The 22608-nt window shown below is 46.3% G+C and overlaps 2 protein-coding genes across 2 annotated transcripts; both read left to right on the top strand.

Moving 5' to 3' along the window:
* The first annotated feature begins 4038 nt into the window (after nt 1-4038).
* Nucleotides 4039-7488, top strand: LOC123120882 (uncharacterized). Its single transcript, XM_044540859.1, has 2 exons — nt 4039-6775; nt 6956-7488. The coding sequence occupies exons 1-2, from the start codon at nt 4079-4081 to the stop codon at nt 7067-7069; spliced, it is 2811 nt and encodes a 936-aa protein (XP_044396794.1). The 5' UTR covers nt 4039-4078; the 3' UTR covers nt 7070-7488.
* Nucleotides 7489-10421: 2933 nt separating this feature from the next.
* LOC123120881 (uncharacterized) lies at nt 10422-12903 on the top strand. The gene is made up of 2 exons (XM_044540858.1): nt 10422-10976; nt 11275-12903. The coding sequence occupies exons 1-2, from the start codon at nt 10422-10424 to the stop codon at nt 12901-12903; spliced, it is 2184 nt and encodes a 727-aa protein (XP_044396793.1).
* Nucleotides 12904-22608: the final 9705 nt, after the last annotated feature.

Below are 22608 nucleotides of genomic sequence, written 5' to 3'. Positions count from 1 at the left end.
CCTAGATCATCAGCGGGCTCATCTGATGCCTCTTCTTCAGCTTCTTCCCGCATTGCCGGCTCAGCTTCTTCCCCCATTGTTGTATCATCGTATTCAGGGAACCCATGGCCAGGATAGTTGTCGTCGTCCTCTTCTTCTTCATTGTCTTCCATCATAACCCCTCTTTCTCCGTGCTTGGTCCAAACATTATAGTGGGGCATGAAACCGGACTTAAACAGGTGGACGTGAATGGTTCTTGACGTAGAGTAATTGTGATCATTCTTACAGACTAAACATGGACAAGGCATAAAACCATCCGCCCGCTTGTTTGCCTCAGCCGCAAGCAGAAAAGTTTGCACGCCATTAATGAACTCGGGAGAGCATCGGTCATCGTACATCCATTGTCGGCTCATCTTCATTACACAACACCGAATAGACCAAATTAATACAAGTTCATACATAAAGTTCATACAAGACTTAAATGCAACAAACAAATAACTCTCTAACTAAAGAATTTAAATGCAACAACAAATGCGATCAAGATCGCAACTAAGGTAACAATTGATCCAACAGCATAATGATACCAAGCCTCACTATCAATGGCATATTTTCTAATCTTTCTAATCTTCAAGCGCATTTTCTCCATCTTGATCTTGTGATCATCGACGACATCGGCAACATGCAACTCCAATTCCATCTTCTCCCCCTCAATTCTTTTCAATTTTTCTTTCAAATACTCGTTTTCTCTTTCAACTAAATTTAACCTCTCGACAATAGGGTCGGTTGGAATTTCCGGTTCACAAACCTCCTAGACAAAAATATCTATGTCAACTTGATGGGCATAATTTGTCATAAACACGAAATGCAACAACTAGTTTTAAAAGAGAATATACCACATCCGAATCATAACAAGGACGAGGGCCGACGGGGACGGATATCAAAACCATGGCACTATGTATAACAAACAACGTACGGGTAAGATAATTATACGAGTAACTATATATCCAAATCACACAAACATCAATTTGGTAATGTAAAACATTCATGAACAAGAGGCTCACCACAAGGTGGTGCCGGCGACGGAACGGTGCGGGCGATCGACTGTGGTTACGACGGAGATTTAGAAGGCACTAAGTAAACCACACCTACATATGCAAACTAAGTGTTAGTTTTGACCACAAATTGCATATAAATCAAATACTAGCACATATATTTTCTACCAAATTACTAAACTCATAAATTAATCACTATACAAAGCATTGCAAGAGCTAATCTAGCAATGAGAGATGAAAGGACAAAGTTGCTAACCTTTGTGATCATTTGAATGGATGGGGGCCTTCAAATCTTGACAAATTTTGGGCAAAATGTGTGATGAGCTCGAGAGGAAGAGGGGAAGAACAGAGAGGAGAGGGGAAAGGGGAAGAACAGAGCGAGCTCGGGTGGACGAAGGGTTTATGTAGGACGACCTTTAGCACCGGTTCGTGCCATGAACCGGTACTAAAGGTGCTGGAGGGGCCCCGGACTGACAACATCCTGCCACCACTCACTTTAGTACCGGTCCGTGGCACGAACCGGTGCTAAAGGTCGGCCACGAACCGGTACTAATGAAAGCGGCTGGCTAGCCGTTGGAACCGCCACTAATGCACACATTAGTGCCGGCTCAAAAGCAAACCGGCACTAATGTGCTTGACATTTGACCATTTTTCTACTAGTGGAGCCCCAATTGTTTATCGATTGTGAACTTGCAACTGGGACAAATAATGTGTTAGAACCAGTTGTGTACAAATGTGGACTTGCAACTAGGACAAAAAATAAGCGGACCCAATTACATGTCGAATGTGGACTTGCAACTGGGACAAAAATGGGTTGGACCTCCGCTTGGTCCTGACCTACCATGATTGCTTTCAGGAATTTGTTCCTCTCATGTCATGGACAGAAGGCTTTGTTGTAACAAAGGCATTGTGGTTTCTCTTAATCGAAATCGAAGAGGGAGCTCTCTATAAAAATAAATAACTGTGACCAATAATGCTGCATCTCTGAGACTAGGCGTGCATCCAAGTGATGGATTGTGGACAATGGACGTTGGAAAGAATATGTTGCGAACAAATCATATGGCATCTGCTGCTGGACTTTTGATTTCTATACATACTAGCAAAGAGCCCGTTGTAACAATGGGAGAAAAAAAACACATCTCTAACCTAATAACCATGACTCAAGATCTCAATAAGTCCACGTCCTTTATTTCAACATGACATCTCATCTGTGTTGTCGCTTATCCTCCTTCCTATCTTCACAGACGGTGGCCTCAATGCTCACACAACCACAACATGTTTGAATCTGGTCAATCATAAGGCGCCTCTCTCGACATAAAATGAGAAATATATTGTTCTTCTCCTATGAGGTTATCGATGGTTTCTTTTTTCTCCAATCTGATTTTGCTGGGGTGTTCTGTAATTTGAATCAGCGCCAATAGGAAAGAAAGACAGATCGTGCGTCATTGATTAATGTTGCACCATAAATTGCCTTTTAAATATTAACAGGTAAAATAACATCATATTCGGATTTTACACATTTTTCTAATCAAACTTCATATATAATATATGAAAAATGAAGTTAGGGTTTATGAGATAGGGATATTTTAGAAAAGTATTTGCGGTCAATGGCTATTGTGGTTTTCAAAGCCTTATATAAGGTTAGTTTTTTTCACCTACTGTTGGTTCAGTGTGTTTTTCAATTTTCAACGGGGGTGTACAATCGGAGGAGGAAGAAAACATTTACTATGTAATTTTATTTGATAGTGGTTGTCTTGTGTTTTGTTGTCTTCACATTCTACGTACTATCTACTACTATTTTCTTCGAGAAATTTCCAGTTCTAACATGCTCTTTGGGTGGCTCTTCTCAGAAAATGGGGAAGCCTTCCAGCCAAACGTCGGATCAAAGAGAGGGTTGGACCAGCGTTAGGCTGGTTGTAATGCTAGTATCATATCTAGTATCATACATGCCAACTAGGCAATTTTGATGAGGTGTCATAAAATTAAATGAAAAAAAGAGGGTTGAGTATCATATCATGATACAGTATCATAATATATGCTATGCTACTATGTGTCATGCATGATAATAAATAAAATACTACATGGTATTAATATATGATATTATGCATTAAGAAGTAAGAAGGTAGTATCAGTATTCGATGCCCACGAGCCGCCGAAGACGCGCTTGAAGCCTTGCGGGGGCACCAGGCGCCAGCCGGAGAGGGCGACTACAGGAGACGCATGGTCGCGTGGAGATCCACCTCGTCGATGTCGACGTCCGGCCGCAACGGCGGCACGCCGGAACGCCTCTCCGGCCAGCCGGACTTCCTCCACGGCATCGTTGGTGCCCTTTCCTCCGTACGCGGGAAGCGCCGACGGGTCAGCCCTCGACTCGACTGCCCAGTGCCCGCCAGGTTCTTGTGTTTATTCCCATTCGTTTCCGCCACTTTAGCTGGAGCAGTAGCAGCTACCTGGTGTTCAACACGATATTCTCCACGGTTGCTTGGCCTCGACTGGGTACTGCTTGTCTGTGGTCTCGGGTACTCAGCCTCACTAGGTAGCTGATGAATATTTTGAGCCAAGTGTACTAGTAGAATTAGTAAAATGTTTTGATGGTTGTGATTTTCTTGTACGCATCCGATCCGGGGATTGGGATCCCACAAAACTGTTTGTCCAAGGCAACCCAAATATATATGATTAACCACCCTTGTGCATGCAATTTCAATCAATTTATAGGATTCACGTACGAGTTTAAGGAATCGGGTGACCCAAGTCTTGCCAAATACGATCAGGTCTTTGCCACCGATGGCTTTAGTCTTTAGCAAAAGCCAAAGCAAAAGGCAAAAGGAGAAGAAGAGGACATCAACCACGAGCACGTGAGGAATACTAAATTACTACCACCAGCACGCAAGGCACAGTAGCATCCAAAGCAGCAATGCCCTCCACATTCCATCGAGAGCCTAGCCTTCATTAGAGAAGGACCTGCTGGTTCCGGTCATATCATTGTTCCTAGACAAATAAACAATACTCACGACCACGAGCGGACGGGGAAGCAAAACCACTCCATCATGAGCCTCTCAAGTGCTGTGCAATGGTGGGAGGAGTGGCAACTGCGCGTCCTCGTTCTCAGCAGCCTCTTTGTTCAGTGGCTCCTCTTCTTCTCTGCCAGCATGCGTAAGCTCCCTATTCCTTCCTTGTACAGATACGGAATATGGATGTCATACCTGGGCAGCGATGCTCTGGCCATATACGCCCTTGCCACCCTCTTCAACCGCCAGGGGAGGCAAGATTGTAGCTCTGGGCAAGGCACTAGCATTCTGGAGGTGGTATGGGCACCGGTTCTCCTGATCCACCTGGGAGGGCAGGACCTCATAACTGCCTACAACATTGAAGACAATGAGCTATGGACGCGACACATCTTCACCTCTGTATCTCAGGTCACCGTAGCCATCTACGTGTTCTGCAAATCATGGCCAGGCGGCGACATGAGGTTGTTGCTAGCATCAATCTGTTTATTCGTCGTGGGGATCCTCAAATGCGTTGAGAAGCCCCAGGCTCTCAGGAGTGCTAGCATTAACAGCCTAGTCAGCTCTTCTGGCCCTGCTCCGAGGAGGAACACAGACGGAGAAGGCGGGATCAATTCGCTTGAAGACTACGTGAAAAAAGCAAGGGCTTTTGTCCAGACCAACCCCCGTCATCAAGCACAAGAAGGTGATGTGGTTGACCTTGAGCCTGGCAACCATCTTCCTCAAGCACAAGGAGAAGACGCTGCCATGGCCGTTGAGGCCGACTATCAGCCTCGAGCACATGGAGAAGCTACCACCGTGGATATTCAGCCTGACCACCATCCTCTGGCCTCGAGCACATGGAGAAGCTGCCTAAACCAAATAACAAGCCGTTACAACAAAAGCATGGAAGAAATACAAAGGCGAGTTGATGACTATGATATGACCCTTGAGGTCTATAAGCTATTTCTGGACCTTGCATCATCGTATCATGATCGGCTTGCTATCCTTGAATTCATCTGGGTACGTGACGGAAACCAAGCATATGGTTTGTTGCAAAATAGGCTATCCGGCGCGTTCGATCTTCTCTACACCAAAAGAAAGATGTTCAGCCTAATGGAAAAAAGACGCAAGGAAAACTCAATATTCTGGGTTTTTCTTTCTGACTGCGTACGTGTATCAGCTGCATTTCTGCCATGGGCAGCCATCAGCCTCTTCCACAAGAGTCACAAAGATGCTTATAATGCTAACGATGTGAAGGTTACCTATGCCTTGTTATGTTGTACAGCAGTGCTGGAGATTTGCTCTTCTTGCATGACCATGAGAGACCAAGGCTATGCTGGTTCTGACCAAGGGGAAGCCAGTTCTGGTTCTGGGGTTGCTAAATATAAACAGGCAAGAAGAAAAGTTGTGCTGCATTTAAGAGTAATTGTTATCTGGTTCCAGCGTCCACCGATCATGGACTGGCTCGCTAACCTTCTTAGGGCACTAAGACAGTTCAGCAGTAAGGCACTCTTAAATAGCTTTGTGGGCCAATATAATCTGGTATGGTTCTTTGCATGTTACAAAAGGCACTCCTCCTGTAAGATGCTCATCGGGGAATTGTTTCACTGCAAGGACTTTATTGACCAGTATTGGGGGTCCATGGCACCCTGCAACTCAACCGTTGCAATTACAGAGTTGGTTCTGGAGTATGCGAAGAAAGGGTGGGAAGATCAAATAAAAGATGCTGACAGTTACTGTAAGTTCAATGATCGCAGGGGCTGGGGGACTCTTCAGGTCAACAAGTGTGACCAAGACCTGGGCTGCAGCTTAAGGAGACCATTCGATGAGAGTGTTCTTCTCTGGCACATCGCCACAGATTTCTGCTTTTACCACATTGGCGCATCAACAGATCACCAATGCGCCACTGCTCAGTGTATTCAAGATGCTTCTGGTGAGGGTCATGGGTGTGCTGTTTGGTGTGAAAGATCTCCTCATCACAAAAGAGCCGTCCAGTGCAGAGAAATCTCCAACTACATGATGTACCTACTCTTTATCAATCCTGAGATGTTATTGCCTGGCAGTAGGCGGAATCTGTTCACAACTGCTAATGTGGATCTGGAGGAGATCCTCAAGGATGACAATCCATCGCTCAAAAAGATCCTCAAGGACGGGCCTTCTCTCATAGAGATCTTGGGGAGAAAAGATTCAAATTACCGAAATATTTTGAAGATCTGGTCCGACGCCAAAATGAAATGGCGTGAGGAGATCAATAGAGGACTTGTGCAAACAGTAATCTCCAAGGTGCAGTCCACAGAACGCAGAGAAGTTGTCGCATGCACAAAATTGTCACCGAATGCAGAGACAATCTCCAAGATGCATCCCACAGAATGCATAGAGTTGTCATCAGATGCAGAGATACTCGCCAAGGTGCAGCCCACAGAATGCAGAGAGTTGTCACCGGGCGTGGAAACATATGCAACTACACAAGGTTTTATCATCGATGCATGGAAGCTTGCTGAAGCATTGTTGGATTTTGGTGATGAGAAGAAGATGTGGGAGGTGATTGAAGGCGTGTGGGTGGAGATGCTCTGCTTCTCGGCCAGTAGGTGCCGAGGGTACCTACATGCCAAGAGTCTGGGCACTGGTGGGGAGCTACTCACATATATCTGGCTCCTGCTGTCGCACATGGGGATGGAGACCTTGCCGGAGAGGCTGCAGAGGGCGGAGTTTTCAAGTGAAGAAGGAAATGCCGGTGCCTCTTCATCGACTTCCCAGGTCAGCGATCCCACCGGGGAAGCCATTGTTTGAAAAACCATTTGTACTCTGCATTTCAATCTTAGTTGCTTATTTGCTTACCCATGGAAGCCTTTTGTGTCATCCTTTCATTGCGATGTTCCATTTGTCGTTGTGCCATTTTTTTGGAGACATTATAACTATGAATATGTGCTATACCAGACATCTGGGGGCGAAGATCCACCACCCTTCAGGCACTCAAGTCCTCATGAAGCTGCTGCTGATGGTGGTGGTGCATCTACGTCTCGGCCTCAAGAAATAGTACCAGCTGAATAATTATCTTAGAAAAGCACTAGTCCAGTTTGATGCCTGGCAGACTGTTTGTGTGTTGTGTTATTTGAATTGCCAGATTAATTACCTTTTATCTCTACAATGATCATGTCTGTCGTATGGGTGCCAGGTTACTCCACGGATGCATGCCCCGTGTTGAATTCTATAGCATGTTTGTTTGTAAGAGTGGATTTGGTGTGATTGGAGTCATTTGAACCGATGGTTTACCCGGTTGATGTAATGAATGTATTGCTACCCAATTGTCAGAAACTGAAGTGCTGTTTTTCTCCCTCAACCTCCAATGTGTGATATACCAGATAGATACATGCTTGGGAGGGGATGGAAAGACGTTACTGCTGCTGACGAAATACCGGCAGAGTTACCTGAGAAATTATTGCCTCTTTATTTACATTAGAGTTGGAAATAACCCGTGTCTGTGTTAGCAATCTGCTGTGTTTGATTCTGATTTGCCCAGTCAGCTTATTACTGCTATCCAAACGCCGTGATTTTTTCTTCTATTATTTTTATATCTACAAGATTTGTTGCAACGTTGCTCCATCACAAGAACAGAGCGTTCAACCATGCCAAGGCTGGAGATTTCCTTCTTCGCGTTCAGAAAAAATTATAACTGCGTGATTTGTATATATCAGACACATGGTGGTAGAACCTCATAATGCAATGCAGTTTTCCTCCCTCGAATCATCCAGTGCCGCTGCTGCGTCGCGCCATCCGTAAAGCAGAGCGTTGATGATGCAAAGGTAAGGTTGCAGCTTCCTTGCATATGCAGGGAAATCTTATAACTGTGATGTACCACAGGTAACCAAAGACATGGGGATATGGAGGACCTTGGCCAACAAGGCGTCAGATGCTGGAGCATCATGAAGAAGAAGCTGATGCTGGCTGGCGCGTCTACCTGTCAACAAACTGAAGAAATACCAGCTGAATAATCTGAGAAATTACTATCTGCTTATACATGGGCATAATCCTGTGTCTGCCTTACACATCTGCAGTTCCACTCTTTTATTTACTGATTGCGCGTGCCATGTTTGGCGCGTTGCACTATCTGCACCTGCTCTTCTGCGCAGCTTAATGAAACTGCCATGGTTGCCCTGAATGACATAATATGATCTTCACACGCTCTTCATGTATAACTGATGGATGGTTCCTTAGTGCTCCATTCCTACAGTGAGCATGCCTGCAACGCCATCGCTCCATGCTGCCGTACAATTCATTTAGTGTTAGACGATGATGCATGCCTTTCAGTGCAATCACCTATATACGCATGCTTCCTGCCGTGGTTAAAACAATCACACTCCCTCGATTTATAAATAATTGAAGCTCTAAATTTATTCTAAGTTAAGCTTCTTCAAGTTTTACCAAGTTTGTAAAAATTATATCAATAATTGAAACACCATAGTTGTATTAAAATCTTTGGAAAATATGAAAACTATGTATAATTAATTTTGTAGATCTTGCCCTATTTTTCTATAAACATGATTAAACTCAAATTAGTGTTACTTAGGACAAACATAGAGCTACAATAATTATAAAACAACTATGTGTGTAATATACCTGCATCTATATATCCCACTCACCCAAGATCTAGCCATGTTTGATCCGCGTGCGTCGAGCCTTCCACCCACGCGGACTGCAGATCAGTGGTGGATGCCTGGATGACACTTGATCTGACGTCCGCGGAGGCGGCGAATCTTTTAAAAAGATCAGCCGGCCGACGCGTAGCAGACCCTCTTTTTAAATGAGAATATACATACTCAAGTATTTTAATTTGTCAAGTCAATTTAAGCACCACTTTTTTTATAAATATATTATTTGTGTAAAATTGATGTTTTAGTTTGGACCTACTTACGCGTGTGATCTTGCATCGTATAAATGACATGCTTTTCTTAGTCGACCATTTATTATCTAAAGCTTTGTCTTATAATAAAATCAAAATACCAAATTTCTGACAAAGTGAGAGGGCTAGATGTATGATCTCATTTCTTGAATGGAGTACCTACAGCCAGAAATTTTGTGAATTTTTTACCACTAAAATGCCAAAGGTTATAAACAAATAATAATAAAAGGCTTTAACCCACAAAAGTAGAAATAAAAATAAAAATAAAAGGTTTTATTATCCTTTTCTCTCGCGGACCGCCGACCCCCGCCCCCCCCATCACTCTGCACTGGGAGGCTGGCGGCTCCGGCGACGCCCCACCCGCAACCAGCAAGCGGATGGGGATGAGCGACAGAGGAGGCAAGTATCTCTCTCTCTCTCTCTCTCTTGCTCCAGTTCACGGCGAGATCCAAATATCTCTCCACATCTCCAAGGAGAAGCGGGGACGGACGGGACTGGACGAGGCAGGGCGGCGGCGGCAGAAGAGGAGAAGGCGTCGGTAGCGGACGGAGAGAGGGACAGCAGTTTAGGGAATCTTCCTACCTACCAGGTTTGTCAATTCCAGTTCATGCACCTGCTATGCTATTAACAAAGTAATAAATACTGTTTGAGTGCGGCGAATCTGCACCCGGGCTCATCTGCACCCGCGCTCACGGAAAAAATCAAAAAAAAATACTAGAAAAATTCAAAAAATTCAAAAAAAATTCGGGTGGTAGATATTTAGGTGCGTGAGGTTCGCTGCAAAATGCAACTCGTTTGGACATTTGAGCAAGTCTGTGCAAAAAAGACAAAATCGGGGTCTGTGAAAAAGTTTACTGTTCACAAACTGTTTTGACCTGATTTGTCTTTTTTGCCGAGGCCTACTCAGATGTCCAAATGGGTTGAATTTTGGAGCGGACCTCACGCATCAACTTATCTACCACCCGAAATTTTTTTTGGATTTTTTTGAATTTTTCTAGTATTTTTTTTGAATTTTTTGCTTATCAGGTGCAGATGAGCCCGGGCTCCAGGATGAATTATCCATACTGTTTCACCTTTCTGAAATCGAATTGAAAATATGCATCCTTTTGAGCTCGAATGGACGGTCTCTGCAGTGTATTGAACTGATTCCATCTAGCCAAGAAAAAGTTTGCTTTGAACCAACCGCGACCTGGTTATAATATCGCTGCAGATGCTCTAGGTGGGAATCATGCATGCTTTAAGGAGTAATTCGAACGATTAATAACTAGGCCACCATGCAAGCAAACAGAAGTTAAGACAAGGCCAACTAACTAATTGGCCAAGCAGAGCAAAACATATGATCAAACCAGCCGCTCGATTAACATAAGAAATTCAGTAGACAGCGTGACAGTGCTGGAGTGGTTACTCCTAACCATGTGCATACACATACACTGGATCGGATTAACGTGCGAAATGAATCGACTCCTCGCTTGCTGCTTGTGAGCTGAGCGGGAGAGAGCAGAGATGGGTATCTCAGGTGCTGTGGAATGGTGGGAGGAGTGGCAGCTGCGCATCCTTGTCTTGGCTAGCCTCTTGGTTCAGTGGCTGCTCTTCCCCTCTGCCGCCATGCGTAAGTTCGCTATTCCTTCCTGGTTCAGATCCATAATATGGCTTGCATACCAGGGCAGCGATGCTCTAGCGGTATATGCCCTTGCCAACCTCTTCAGCCGTCAGAGGAGGCAAGATTGTACCTCTGGCCAAGGCAATAGCATCCTCGAGGTGGTGTGGGCACCGGTTCTCCTAGTCCACCTCGGTGGGCAGGACATCATAAGCGCCTATAACATCGAAGACAACGAGCTATGGACGCGGCACGTCCTCGTCGCTGTGTCCCAGATCACAGTAGCCATCTATGTCTTCTGCAAATCATGGCCAGGCGGTGACAAGAGGTTGTTACAGGCAGCAATCATGTTCTTCATCCCGGGGGTTCTAAAATGCTTAGAGAAGCCAGTGGTTTTAAAGAATGCTAGCATCAATAGCCTAGTCAGCTCTTCTGAGCCTCCTCCGACAGAAACATACCAGGTATGCGATACTAACTCAACTCTTGCAACTATACTGATCTATCGCATATATTGCAAGTGTTCACCGCAAAAAGTAATCGGGCTAGGTATACCCCAGTTAGGCATAGAGCTTGCAATAAGCAAATCTGTTTCCGTTTTGACATGTTTTTAGATAATGGAAGCTTTACTCTTGTCCTCTGAATCAACTAGGATTCATGTAACCATAGTGCTTACCTTCTACTTGTAAACTTCAGTAAGACATCACGGATAAAGCCTCGAGTAGATGGTCTAAATGAACGTTGTTTCTTTCATGAATGCAGTTCACTCTTGACGACGGGCGTATCTCCGGTGATATCAACATACTTGAAAACTATGTGCAAGTAGTTGGAAAATATTTCCGTGAAAATCCGGACCCTGACAAACAAGGAAATATTACCCACCCCTCCCATCTATTTGTAGACCTTGCATCCTCATATGGTGATCGGTTCGATGTCCTAAGTTTATTCATGCCACTTGACGGAGAGGAAGCGTATGACTTGCTGCAAGGAGGGCTTTCTAACATGTTCAACCTTTTTTACACAAAAGAAACTCTGAGCACCCCCTCTAGTGGTCATATGAGACACCCTTGGCAACTATATTGGGGTTTATTGTTACGGTATACATGTTTGTACCTGCCATGGGCAGCCATCGGGCTCTTCCACAATTGCCATAGAGAAGCTTATAATGATTACGATGTCAAGGTTACATATGCCTTGTTTTGTTGTACTGCTGTACTGGAGACCTATTCAATGGGTACTAAAATGAGTCTTACCGATTCTTTTTTATCAAAATTTGGAGATATTCCTGCTGTAGTAAGATTATTCCCAGTGCTAACAAAGAAAAGGAGATCACAATTCAGAGTTTCCCAATACAGCCTTATAGGATTCTTTGCCCGTAAGAGAAGGCACAGCATGAAGATGTGTATCCTGAGTTTGCTCCAGTGCAAGGACTTACTTGACCATCGTTGGTGCATGAAGCCCTGTTACTCATCTGTTGCCATTACAAAGTTAGTTCTTGAGTATGCGAAGAAAGGGTGGGAAGATGAAATAAGTGATGTTGACAGCTATTGGAAGTTCAACGACAATAGAGGTCAGTGGACTCTTCAGGGCAAGTGCGAGCAAGACCTGATTTGGAGCTTAAGGGGACCATTTGATAAGACTGTCATTCTCTGGCACATCGCTACAGATTTCTGCTTCTACACATCAGTTGATCACCAATGTGCCCCTATTCAATGCAATGAAGGTATTGCCCCTGGTCAAGGTCATGGCTGTGCAGCCCGGTGTGGAATATCTCCTTATCACGAAAGAGCTGTCCGGTGCAGAGAAATGTCCAGCTACATGATGCACCTACTCTTCATCAACCCTGAGATGCTATTGCCTGGCACCAGACGAAATTTGTTCATGTCTGCCAATGCTGAACTGGAGAATATCCTTATGAATGACAAGCCATCAGTCGAGGCCATCCTCAAGGGCGACAAGCCATCACTCCAGGACATCCTCAGGGGCAATAAGTCATTGATCCAGTTCCTCAAGGGCAAGAAGCCATCGCACAAGGAGATCAAAAGAGGGCTCGTGGAGATAATAATCACCAAAATGAAGACCAGAGAAGTGCCATCTGATGTAGAGGAAAATCCAGCTGAAGAAGGCTTTATCAACGATGCCTGGAAGATTTCAGAAGCATTGTCGGCTTTAGGTGATGAGAATAAGATGTGGGAGGTGATTGAAGGTGTGTGGGTGGAGATGCTGTGCTTCTCGGCCAGTAGATGTCGAGGGTACCTGCACGCCAAGAGTTTGGGTACCGGCGGTGAGTTGCTCACCTATGTCTGGCTCCTGCTGTCCCACATGGGGATGGAGACCTTGCCCGAGAGGATGCAGAGGACGGAGTTTTCAAGTGATGGAGGAAACGGTTGAGGTCGCCGCTATTTTGCTATAGCGCGCTATTTTTTTCATTGAGTAGCTATGCATTTACTCCTGACACTGGGGAAGGCATTGTTTGACAAATGTTGGCTCTTAATTACCTACCCTGCTTCTCGAGCATAGTTGCTTCTTACTTGCCACCAGTGGAAGGCTTATTATATACGTGTATCTTGATTGTTCGTTCTGATGCGTATTGTCCTCCTTGTAATCATAGTTGTCTTGATATTCCAGTGTGATGTTTTCGTGTTTCTTGTAACAGTGTATGTACGTCTGAATGAGATCTGAACAAAAAAGAAAAAAACCTGTAATATCATTTTGTTCTTGCTACGTGTTTAAGAATGGATTTGAACACTTGTTAACGCTGTTGATGTATTATTATTACCCAAAGTGGAGAAAATTGATGTGATGCTTTCTTTGTGAATCTCCATAATTGAGTGGCTCACTACCAGAATCGAACCCTATGCCGATGGCCCCCGTCGGCATAGGCCGTCAGCAACATATGCGTCGGCGTACCCCCGGAGGCCGTCGGCATAGATGCTATCCCGACGGTGTCCGTACATCTATGCCGACGGCCCGGGCCGTCGGCATAGTTCCTAGCCTAACGGTGGCTGTCGGCGGCGCCGTCAAGTGCTGCCCAACCAGGAGGGGCCACGTGGCAAGGCTATGCCGTCGACATAGCCTTGCCACATGGCGCCTCTTGGTTGGGCCTGGAGTAGGGCTATGCCGACGGCTAAGCCGTCGGCATAGCCCTGCCCCAGGAGTTCCCAGTAGCCGCCACGTGGCACCTATGCCGACGGCTCGGCCGTCGGCGTAGTTTAAAACTATGCCGTGCCATGTGGCGGCTATTGGAGCTCACGCCAGCCCTATGCCGGCGGCATAGTTTGTGTCTGTTTTTTTTTTCTGTTTCTTTTTAGCTCAATTCAATTCATTTCATTTCAATGTATACAGCACATATGAAAGATGCAAATGGACAAACTGATAAGGAGAAGCATCACACAACAATATATGCATCATCACACAACATAAGAAGCATTGCAAAGCATAAGCATATAAGTATCATCACCAGCAAGCATATAAGCATCTCACAAACAACAATAAGTATCATCACAAGCATATAAGTATCATCACCACCAAGACCGCCACAAGTCACCCAAAGGCTTAAGCGCCAGGACGTCGAGCACCGCGGAGGTCGTCACTGCTAGCGGCAGCGCTACCGCCAAGACCGCCATGGCCACCGCCTCCGTGGATCGGAGTGATCGGGCTCCGTGACTCGGGAGTGGTGCCAAGACCACCACCAATGGTAGATCCACCGGTTCCCTGGATGTTGAAAAGACATGTTAAGGGGATATATGACTGTGTTGAATAAACGATATGCTTTGGGTGAATAGGTTGGGGATGAACTAACCGGCGAGGGGCCAGAGTTTTGTGCCAGAAACTCCTCAAAGGTAAGCAGCCTTTGTTGTGGTGGAGGAGATGGTGCTGGTTGCAATTGAGGAACCCCGCCGTCCGCCATTTCCTCAAGAGCGTGCTGCATCCTGCGATTGTTCTGCTCATGGAATGCAAAAAGGCTCTCGTGCCACGCCATGGTCTCCTGGCGTGTGTACTCCATGTAGGCCTACGGTATGACATGATGGAACTCATAAAACTACTCAATGCGGAAAATAAAGTGAGCAATGAAGATAAGAGGGAAAATACTTACAGATTGCCGCTCTTGAAAGAGGGACTGTGACTGCGCACTGGTCATGGGCGTGCTCGTGCGCTGGCTCGGGTCGGTAGCTCGGAGCTGTGTGTAGGAGATAGAAGGAGTGATCATAGCATCCAGAACCGCCTCCCGACCATGCTCCTTGGGCCCCATGCCCACCACCACCCTCTCGTCCAGATCCGCCGCAATGGGGCCAGGTGTGCCAGGATATAACCTCAGATACACATCGGAGTAGGCCTTCTTCTTCTGCGCGGTCTTGCCGTAGTACTTGGACTCGCCAGGCTTGGGCTCCTTCCGCGTATGGGTGATCTCCCACGCCTCCATGTGTGAGAGCGGCCGCTTCAGTTTCTCCTCCTGCACCACCAAACAGAAGTTAGTCATACATAAGAAAGTGACGGTAAATAGAAGAAGAAGAATGTTTAATGAGGTTAGTCATACATTTAGTGTCTTGTGGAGAAAGTGGTTTCGGTTTCCCTGAGCATGTATTCCCTCCTTCCCTCGGTTAGCCTTGTTTTTGATGCTCGTAGCCGCCCGGGCTCCATCCTTATCACACCAAAGATCCACCAATGCCGCCCAGGACTCGTCTTTTCCATAAACACCAATTTGGACACACCTACATAATGAAAGCATAATGGCATGTCAACACGAAACGGTGAAATGTACCACAAACATCGGAATGAAAAATCTTTTATACTTACCGCCAAGTACTCGTGCATCTCCAAGGTAATGCCCATCCTCCGCGCTTCTTCCTTGGTCATCTTCACACCAAGAGCGTCGTGATAGTATGTCGAGATGGCCACCCAGCGCTCCTCATACTGGAGCTGGCGGGCCTTCTTCTTGGCTTGGCGTAGCACGATCTGGTCGGCTCTGGCCTTGTGCTCTGGAAGAACTCGATAGAATTTCTACAATCATGCATGAAACAAGAATGGAAGAAGCCATGAGTTAAATCATTCATGAAACCAGAATGGACTTGTGCTTCTGAAGAGAACTCACCCAGAAAGTAGTGATCACGGCCTTGGCATGGGTCTCGTGGTCCGCGTGGAGGGCCACTTCCCAGTGGTCCCAGCTCGTGGCCAAAACCCGACGGTCCGGGTGCCTGACTGGATCCGGACAGTACAGCCCCGGCCAGTGTAGCTTCAGCAAGACGGTGATGAGGCCGTTGGGAATACGGGCCCCTTTAGGATATATCCAGTTGCTGCAAAAGAATGAAATATTATCATGTGACAAGCAAAATAAATAACTACCGGAACAAGCATGTGACAAGCAAAAGAATGAAATTATTATAAAGTGGCACTTACTCTTTCCCCGTGGGCTCAATGAGCCACTTCTGCTCCTCGGTAGCAGGAATTTGCTTTGGTAGCTTTGCGTTACCACGCAGCCACCCCTTGTTGCCAACCCCCTCCCAGCCACCACCATTATCCCCGCCACCACCATCATCCCCGCCACCACCCTCCTCCTCGCCTGCCTCCTCCTCCTCGTCTGCCTCCTCCTTCTCCTCGTCCCCCTCCCCAACCTCCTCCTCCACCTCCTCCTCGGCCCCATCCCAAACCTCCTCCTCCTCCTCCCCGTCAGAGGGTACCTCACTAGAGGAGGGCCTCGAAGACAACACCCCTAAGTCGGTGAGGGTGCGCTCTTTCTGGCCACGACCCCCTGTAGTGGCTCTCCCCCCACCCCCTCGCCCTCTAGGGGCTCTCCCCCCGCCCCATCCTCCTCTAGGGGCACCTCTCCCTCGACCTCCCTATGAGGATTCATCGTCAAGTAGTCGGGGGAGGATTACGTGCTCGACCACTCCGACTAGGCAGGCCGACGACCTTGCGTAGGAAACCCACGCCGTCGGCCTTCCCCTTGCCCATGTTCCATGAACCTGCATTAAAAAAGAGAATAAACAATTAGTACATTAATAAAATGAAGGAAAAGGCATAATAATAAGGAATAATGAACACATTAATAAAAAAGCATAAAAGGCATATTCCTAAACTATAGAAAAGGGACTTGAAACGTACATTTGCTAGAACCCATACGAATCATCACTGTTGTAACCTCTTTCTCGGTCAGTCTCATCATCACTATCAATCATATCATCTTCGTTGTCTGATGGAGGTGGAGGCTCTTCCTCGTCGTCAGCGTCTTCGTTTAACTTTTCTAGCATAAGTATGTCATTTTCATTGACAATGGTCTCACCATCATTCCATGCATCATTGTCGTTTGGATCCACATCATCATCACACAATGGTCTAGCGTCATCGTTTCTAACCACATCATCATCGGGTTGCTCTTGATAGAACACTCCCTTGTATGTCATGGGGTTAATGTTGTAGTAATCGTCTTCATTCGGGTCCGGTAGCTTACCATGTGGCGACACCTTGAACACAACTTCCCAACCCTTTAGGTACTCTTTCTGGCATGGGTAAGGCAGATAATAAACTTGTGTAGCTTGGGTAGCCGCAATGAAGAGATCGGCTCCTGCATAGACGGTTGATGGTTTAACTTCGACCAAACCAATGGAAGGCGTATATTTTACCCCCTCGCGCGGATCGAACCATCGGCATTTGAGCACAGGCAGACTTAGGGTTTCACACCCATTGCAGAATGTAATCTCTGATATATTTTGTACCCTTCCGTAGTAGGATACTGAATTTTGACTGGGGGTGTACACTCCAGTATTTATAGTTTTGGGATCAGGCCGGTTGTTCTGGTTCTCCTCTGTATGGAAGCGATACCCATTCACAACATACTTTTTACATGTCATGACGGCAGGGTCAAAACCCATGGAAACCCATCTCAATTCATCATCCATAGATATGTTCAGATCTTTTCCCTACAAGTATAATTGAAATTGCTGGGTGCATTAGTTCGGTTAACTAATAGATGTTGAACTAGGTATTTAATAGGGGAATGTAGAAAATTACTTTCTCCATGAACCAAGCAACAAAAATTTACGTCCAGGGTTTCCATGACGGAGAAGAGTAAGTGCCTCCGCCTTAGTAGGAGGATTCATTCCCGTCCATTCCTCTTGAACTAAATCACTAAAAGAAGAAAAGCGGTGTTAGACCGGGACTAAGTGAACATAGAACATGATGGTGTGGAAGACATAAAGGAATGGTGTAGTGGTTTTACCTCATCCACACTTCCTCAACTTCCTTGATGTTGTGCAAGATATAGAACATGAGGTCCTCCCACTCTTGTCGTGGCATGTTATAAGATTTCGAGACACCAGCCCTGCCACCTTGCATGTTGAATAGATGGAACCTGGGTTGACACTTGGGCTCTTCTATATTGTATCGAGGCACCTTGTTATGCAGATGGGGAACATGGTCTGGATAGTATGATGTCCTGAGGTCTGACACCTCCTCTAGGATAACTGCCTCAGCTATGGAAGCTTCAATCTTAGCTTTGTTTCCACATTTCTGTCGGAGATGCTTGTTCTGTCACGCAGGGCTGTACTGCCAACGATTCTGCACAACCCGCCCCCCCCCCCAACAATATCTCATTCGCGAGGTGCAGAATGAGATGTGTCATCGGAGTAAAGAAGCCTGGAGGAAAGATCTTCTCTAGCTTGACTATCAACTCCAGTGCCTTCTTATGCAATTGTTCAATCATGTCTTTACTTACTTCTTTAGCACAGAGCATGCGGAAGAAATGGCTTAGCTCATCAAGCAGTCGCAAGACATACTCGGGGACATAGCCTCAAACCATCATTGGCATTATCCGCTCAATCCATACATGGTAGTCATGACTCTTCAGGCCGGCACTTTGCCCATTGAAAGATTGACTCCCTTACTTATATTCGATGCATAACCATCGGTGAACTTCAAAATGTGTTTCAGCCAGATAAGTGCTTCCTTTTTTTCTGATGTTTTAAGGACAAAGTCGACATCTGGCTTGAACCAGTTTTTCGACCGCCTGTGGGAGGCTTCATGTTTAGACGTGGTCTATCACAAATTCTTTGTTGATCGGCTCTAGCTTTAACGTTATCCTTCATCTTATCAGGAATGTTGAGGATCGTGCGAAAAAGGGACTCTGCGACATTATTTTTGGTGTGCATCACATCAATGTTGTAAGGAAGTTTGAGGTCCTTGAAATAGGGAAGCTACGAGAAGGGGGTAATGTGAGTCCAGTTGTGCGTCTCACCATATCCCTTGAAGCCTTTGGCTTTGGCTTTGGCTTTGCCTTTAACTTTAGGCTTGAGAACTTTTAGCTGAGCAAGAACATCTACCCCCGAAAATGTTGGAATCTCGGTTACTTCATGAACCACCCGGCCTTTCGTGAAGTTCTTCTTGTCTTCCCTCTCTGGATGGTCTGGAGGGAGGAACTGTCGATGCAGGTCAAAGGCTACATACTTGCCACCCTTACTCAGCCAAATCATTCGCAGAGCCTACATGCACATTGGGCATGGCATCTTCCCACTTGTACACCATCCGCAGAACAGAGCATAGCCGGGAAAGTCATGCATGCAATAGTGCAACCAAACTTTCATCAAGAAATTTCTTTGTAGATCCCGGTCGTATGTCAACCTCAAAAAGTACCAAGAATGGTGCAAATCATTCACCAGCGGCTGCATAAACACACCCAATTGCTTCCCCGAGTATTCAGGCCCCGGAATGATGAGCGACAAGAACATGGTCTTGCGTTGCATTAGGGCACCGGGAGGGAGATTGAGCGGAATTACAAACACGGACCAGCAGCTGTATGGATTGGACGGCATACTAGATTGAACCCATCACCTGATATGGCTATTCTGACATTGTGAGCCTCGGCTGCTTCCTCGGGGTATTCTTCATCGAACAACTTCCATGCTTCACCTTCCGATGGATGTACACTTTTATTTGGATTGTACCTTATACCTTCCTTGTGCAACTTCATCATTTTGGCAGACTCCTCTGTGATGAAAAGGCGCTCCAATCTTTCTATGAAATGGAGACACCGAAGAACCTTAGCGGGGATGGCTAGCTGCTTTTTCTCACCATCCTCACCGACCATCTCAAGGTACCGAGACGAACCGCACTCCCTACAGTACTTGTCATCCGCATACTCGTGCCTAAACAACAGGCAATTCTTCGGACAAACATCTATTTTCTCATAATCCATAGAGAGTGCCTTCATGATTTTCTTTGTAGCATGCATGCTTTTCGGCAGTTCATGACCCTCATGGAGGTGGTTAGCCCATACTCTTAGGAATGCTTCGAAGAATTTCTGGCTACAGCCGTACTCAGCCTTGACTGCAATCGGTTGCGAGATGGCATCCAGCCGAGATATTTTCGCACCCGCATAAAAGAGGTTTCTTCGACGAGGCCAAGACCTCCAAGAAGGCCTCTGCGGTGCCCTCCGGCTCCTCCGGTTCATTCTCTGAAGGTGTTGCATTTGCCGTTTCTGCAACAATGACATCATCTAGCATGTCCCTGACCCCGTCGTCCTCATAACCATCGATGTGTTGTCGCATCACCTCCTCTCTACCACGGTCCTGCTCGGCTAAGTTTATCGGCGGCATGTCAAAGTTTGGCATATATCCATGCGTGCAAAGGTGGTCAGTCATGTCCTTCCGATTTCTACGGTGACGTTTGGCACATCTCGCACAGGGGCATGGTGGGATAATTCTCATTGGAATACGGAATATCTCCTTCAAATACACATCGGTTTTCGCGATCCACTCTGATGTTACTCGATTTCGACGGATAAAACCATTGTACATCCACTGATTATCTACCATCCACTGCTTTATTGCAAGCCACACAACATAATTAAGGATTCACTTAAATTAGTCACATCAAATTTTCATTTTCTACCGCGTTGAATCCACCTACATCTCTAATAGGTAAGATGGGTCCTAATCCCACCCGAGGATGTGTAGATTGAGTACATTCTCCATTCTACCCCGTTTCGAGACAACATTTCGGCAGCACCTCCCTGCTGTTCTCCAGATACACGTCTCGGCAAATAGCCGAGAGAATGTGCTCCGAAGAACAATGGGGAGGCACCGCCAAAATCCTGTCTCGGAACAGGGTAGAACATGGAGAACATAACCAATCTACACATCCTCGGACTGTCCGTGGAAAATGCTGGACAATCCGAAAGAGCTGCGGTGATAAATATGCAATTGAATGCATATTTATCGATGCAACCCTTTCAGATGGGAGACGCCTAGGTTACGCGACTTTGACTTGAGAATGAAATCTACTGACATGAAAAAATGGAGGAGATGGACTTGTAGCTCACCCTCGGCTATAGGGGAAGGAGTCGAACAACAGAGGGATGCTCAGGGACCAACGCGTCGGACGACGGTCACTCCGATGAAATGCAACACCACAAAGCCTGCAAATTCCATCGCGACAAAAACTTAGAACATCACAACTCATAGAGCATATTTAAAACATTTAAACACGCATTCATTTATTTTTGCATCATGTAGGCAAAAAAACTAACAACATTAACAATATATTCATCATCGTCATCACACACTCATCATCATCATTATCATCTATTCGTCATCATCATTGATTCATCTCATCGAACCAATTTTTTTGCAAGATATGCAATATATAGCATCTCATCGAACCACATATATAGCATTTTAACATAAAACAACAAAAAAAGGAGCAACTAACCTATCAACAGCATCTTTATATCTATCCATATATATAGTATACCATGATGTAGTATCCACTCATCTATCCATCTATATATCAACAACATTTTTATTTCTCAACTAACCTATCAACAACATTTTTATATCTTATAATCCATCTATCTAACTATTTATATATCTAACTAATCTATCCATCTAAACCCTAAACTAACTAACCTATGATAGCAGCAGCAAGTAGCAAGCAGCGGCAGCAGCAACCAGCGGCGGCGGCAACAAGCAGCAAGCGGCAGCGGCAGCAGCAAGTAGCGGCAGCAAAGCAGAAGAGCAAGCAGCAGGGGCCTCACCGGCGAGGCAGAGGTGGGGCGGCGACGAGGTCGGGGCGGAGAAGGGTGGCGACGGGCGGGGCAGTGGCGTTGGCCACCGGCGCAGTCGGGGATGGGGCCGCCGGGGACGGGGACGGGCCGGCCCGCCGGCGGTTTTGGGGCGGCGCGGGCAGTGGGGGCGGTGCGGTGGCAGTGGGGGAGGGGATGGGGGCGGCGTGGGCAGTGGGGGCGGTGCGGTGGCGGTGGGGGAGGGGATGGGGGTGGCGGTGGTGTTGGGGCGGGGCGGCGCCGGTGTTGGGGGAGGGGATGGGGGTGGCGCGGGCAGTGGGGGTGGTGTTGGGGCGGGTGGTGCGGGCGGTGGGGGAGTGTGGATGTGACGCCCGGATAATTAAGCTACAGTAATCCTCTACTAATGATGCCACGTCACCTCGGTTACTGTTGTTAAATCTCGCGTTAGTTCAAAACCGATTCAAAATTCAAATTTAAAATAAAGGCAAACAACAAAAGTTTTCAAATATTAAAACTAAATTGTTTAGGTTGTGTCAAATAATGCGTAGGTAATTATTATGGAGAAACCACATTTTTATAAAAGGTTTAAATGCACTTAAAATAGTAGGTAAAACAATTAAATAAATGCATTTCGGATTTTATAAAATACTATACTATTTTGTTCAGGGTTAAAACCTTTTGTGGCAGTAGTTATAATTGCAACTCTATTTTAGGTATGGGTTTCACTTTTTGTAAAACTATAAAATATTACATAAGTAAAAGAAAACAGAAACAAGAGAATAAAAAAAGATTAAACAAGATTAAAATAAAACAAAACAAAGTAAAAGACCCCCCCCACTGGACCAGACGGCCCAGCTGGCCGACCCACCTGGCCCATCCGGCCGGCCCAGCCGACCACCCCGCTCGCCTGGCCTACTAAGGCCCCGCTACCCCCCCCACCATAACCTACCCCCCGATCCACACTCCTCACACGCCTCTCCTCCTCCTTCCCCATTTTGGATCTGGGTGGAGCGCCCGACCCCGACATCCCTCGTCCCACCGCGGCCACCATGCGCCCCGCCACCTAGGAGCACGTCGCATGC

Source organism: Triticum aestivum, chromosome 5D (genome assembly GCF_018294505.1).
Source record: "Triticum aestivum cultivar Chinese Spring chromosome 5D, IWGSC CS RefSeq v2.1, whole genome shotgun sequence".
NCBI lineage: Eukaryota > Viridiplantae > Streptophyta > Magnoliopsida > Poales > Poaceae > Triticum > Triticum aestivum.
The sequence above is the reverse complement of the archived record's forward strand: the minus strand, read 5'-3'. Positions and strand labels throughout refer to the sequence as shown.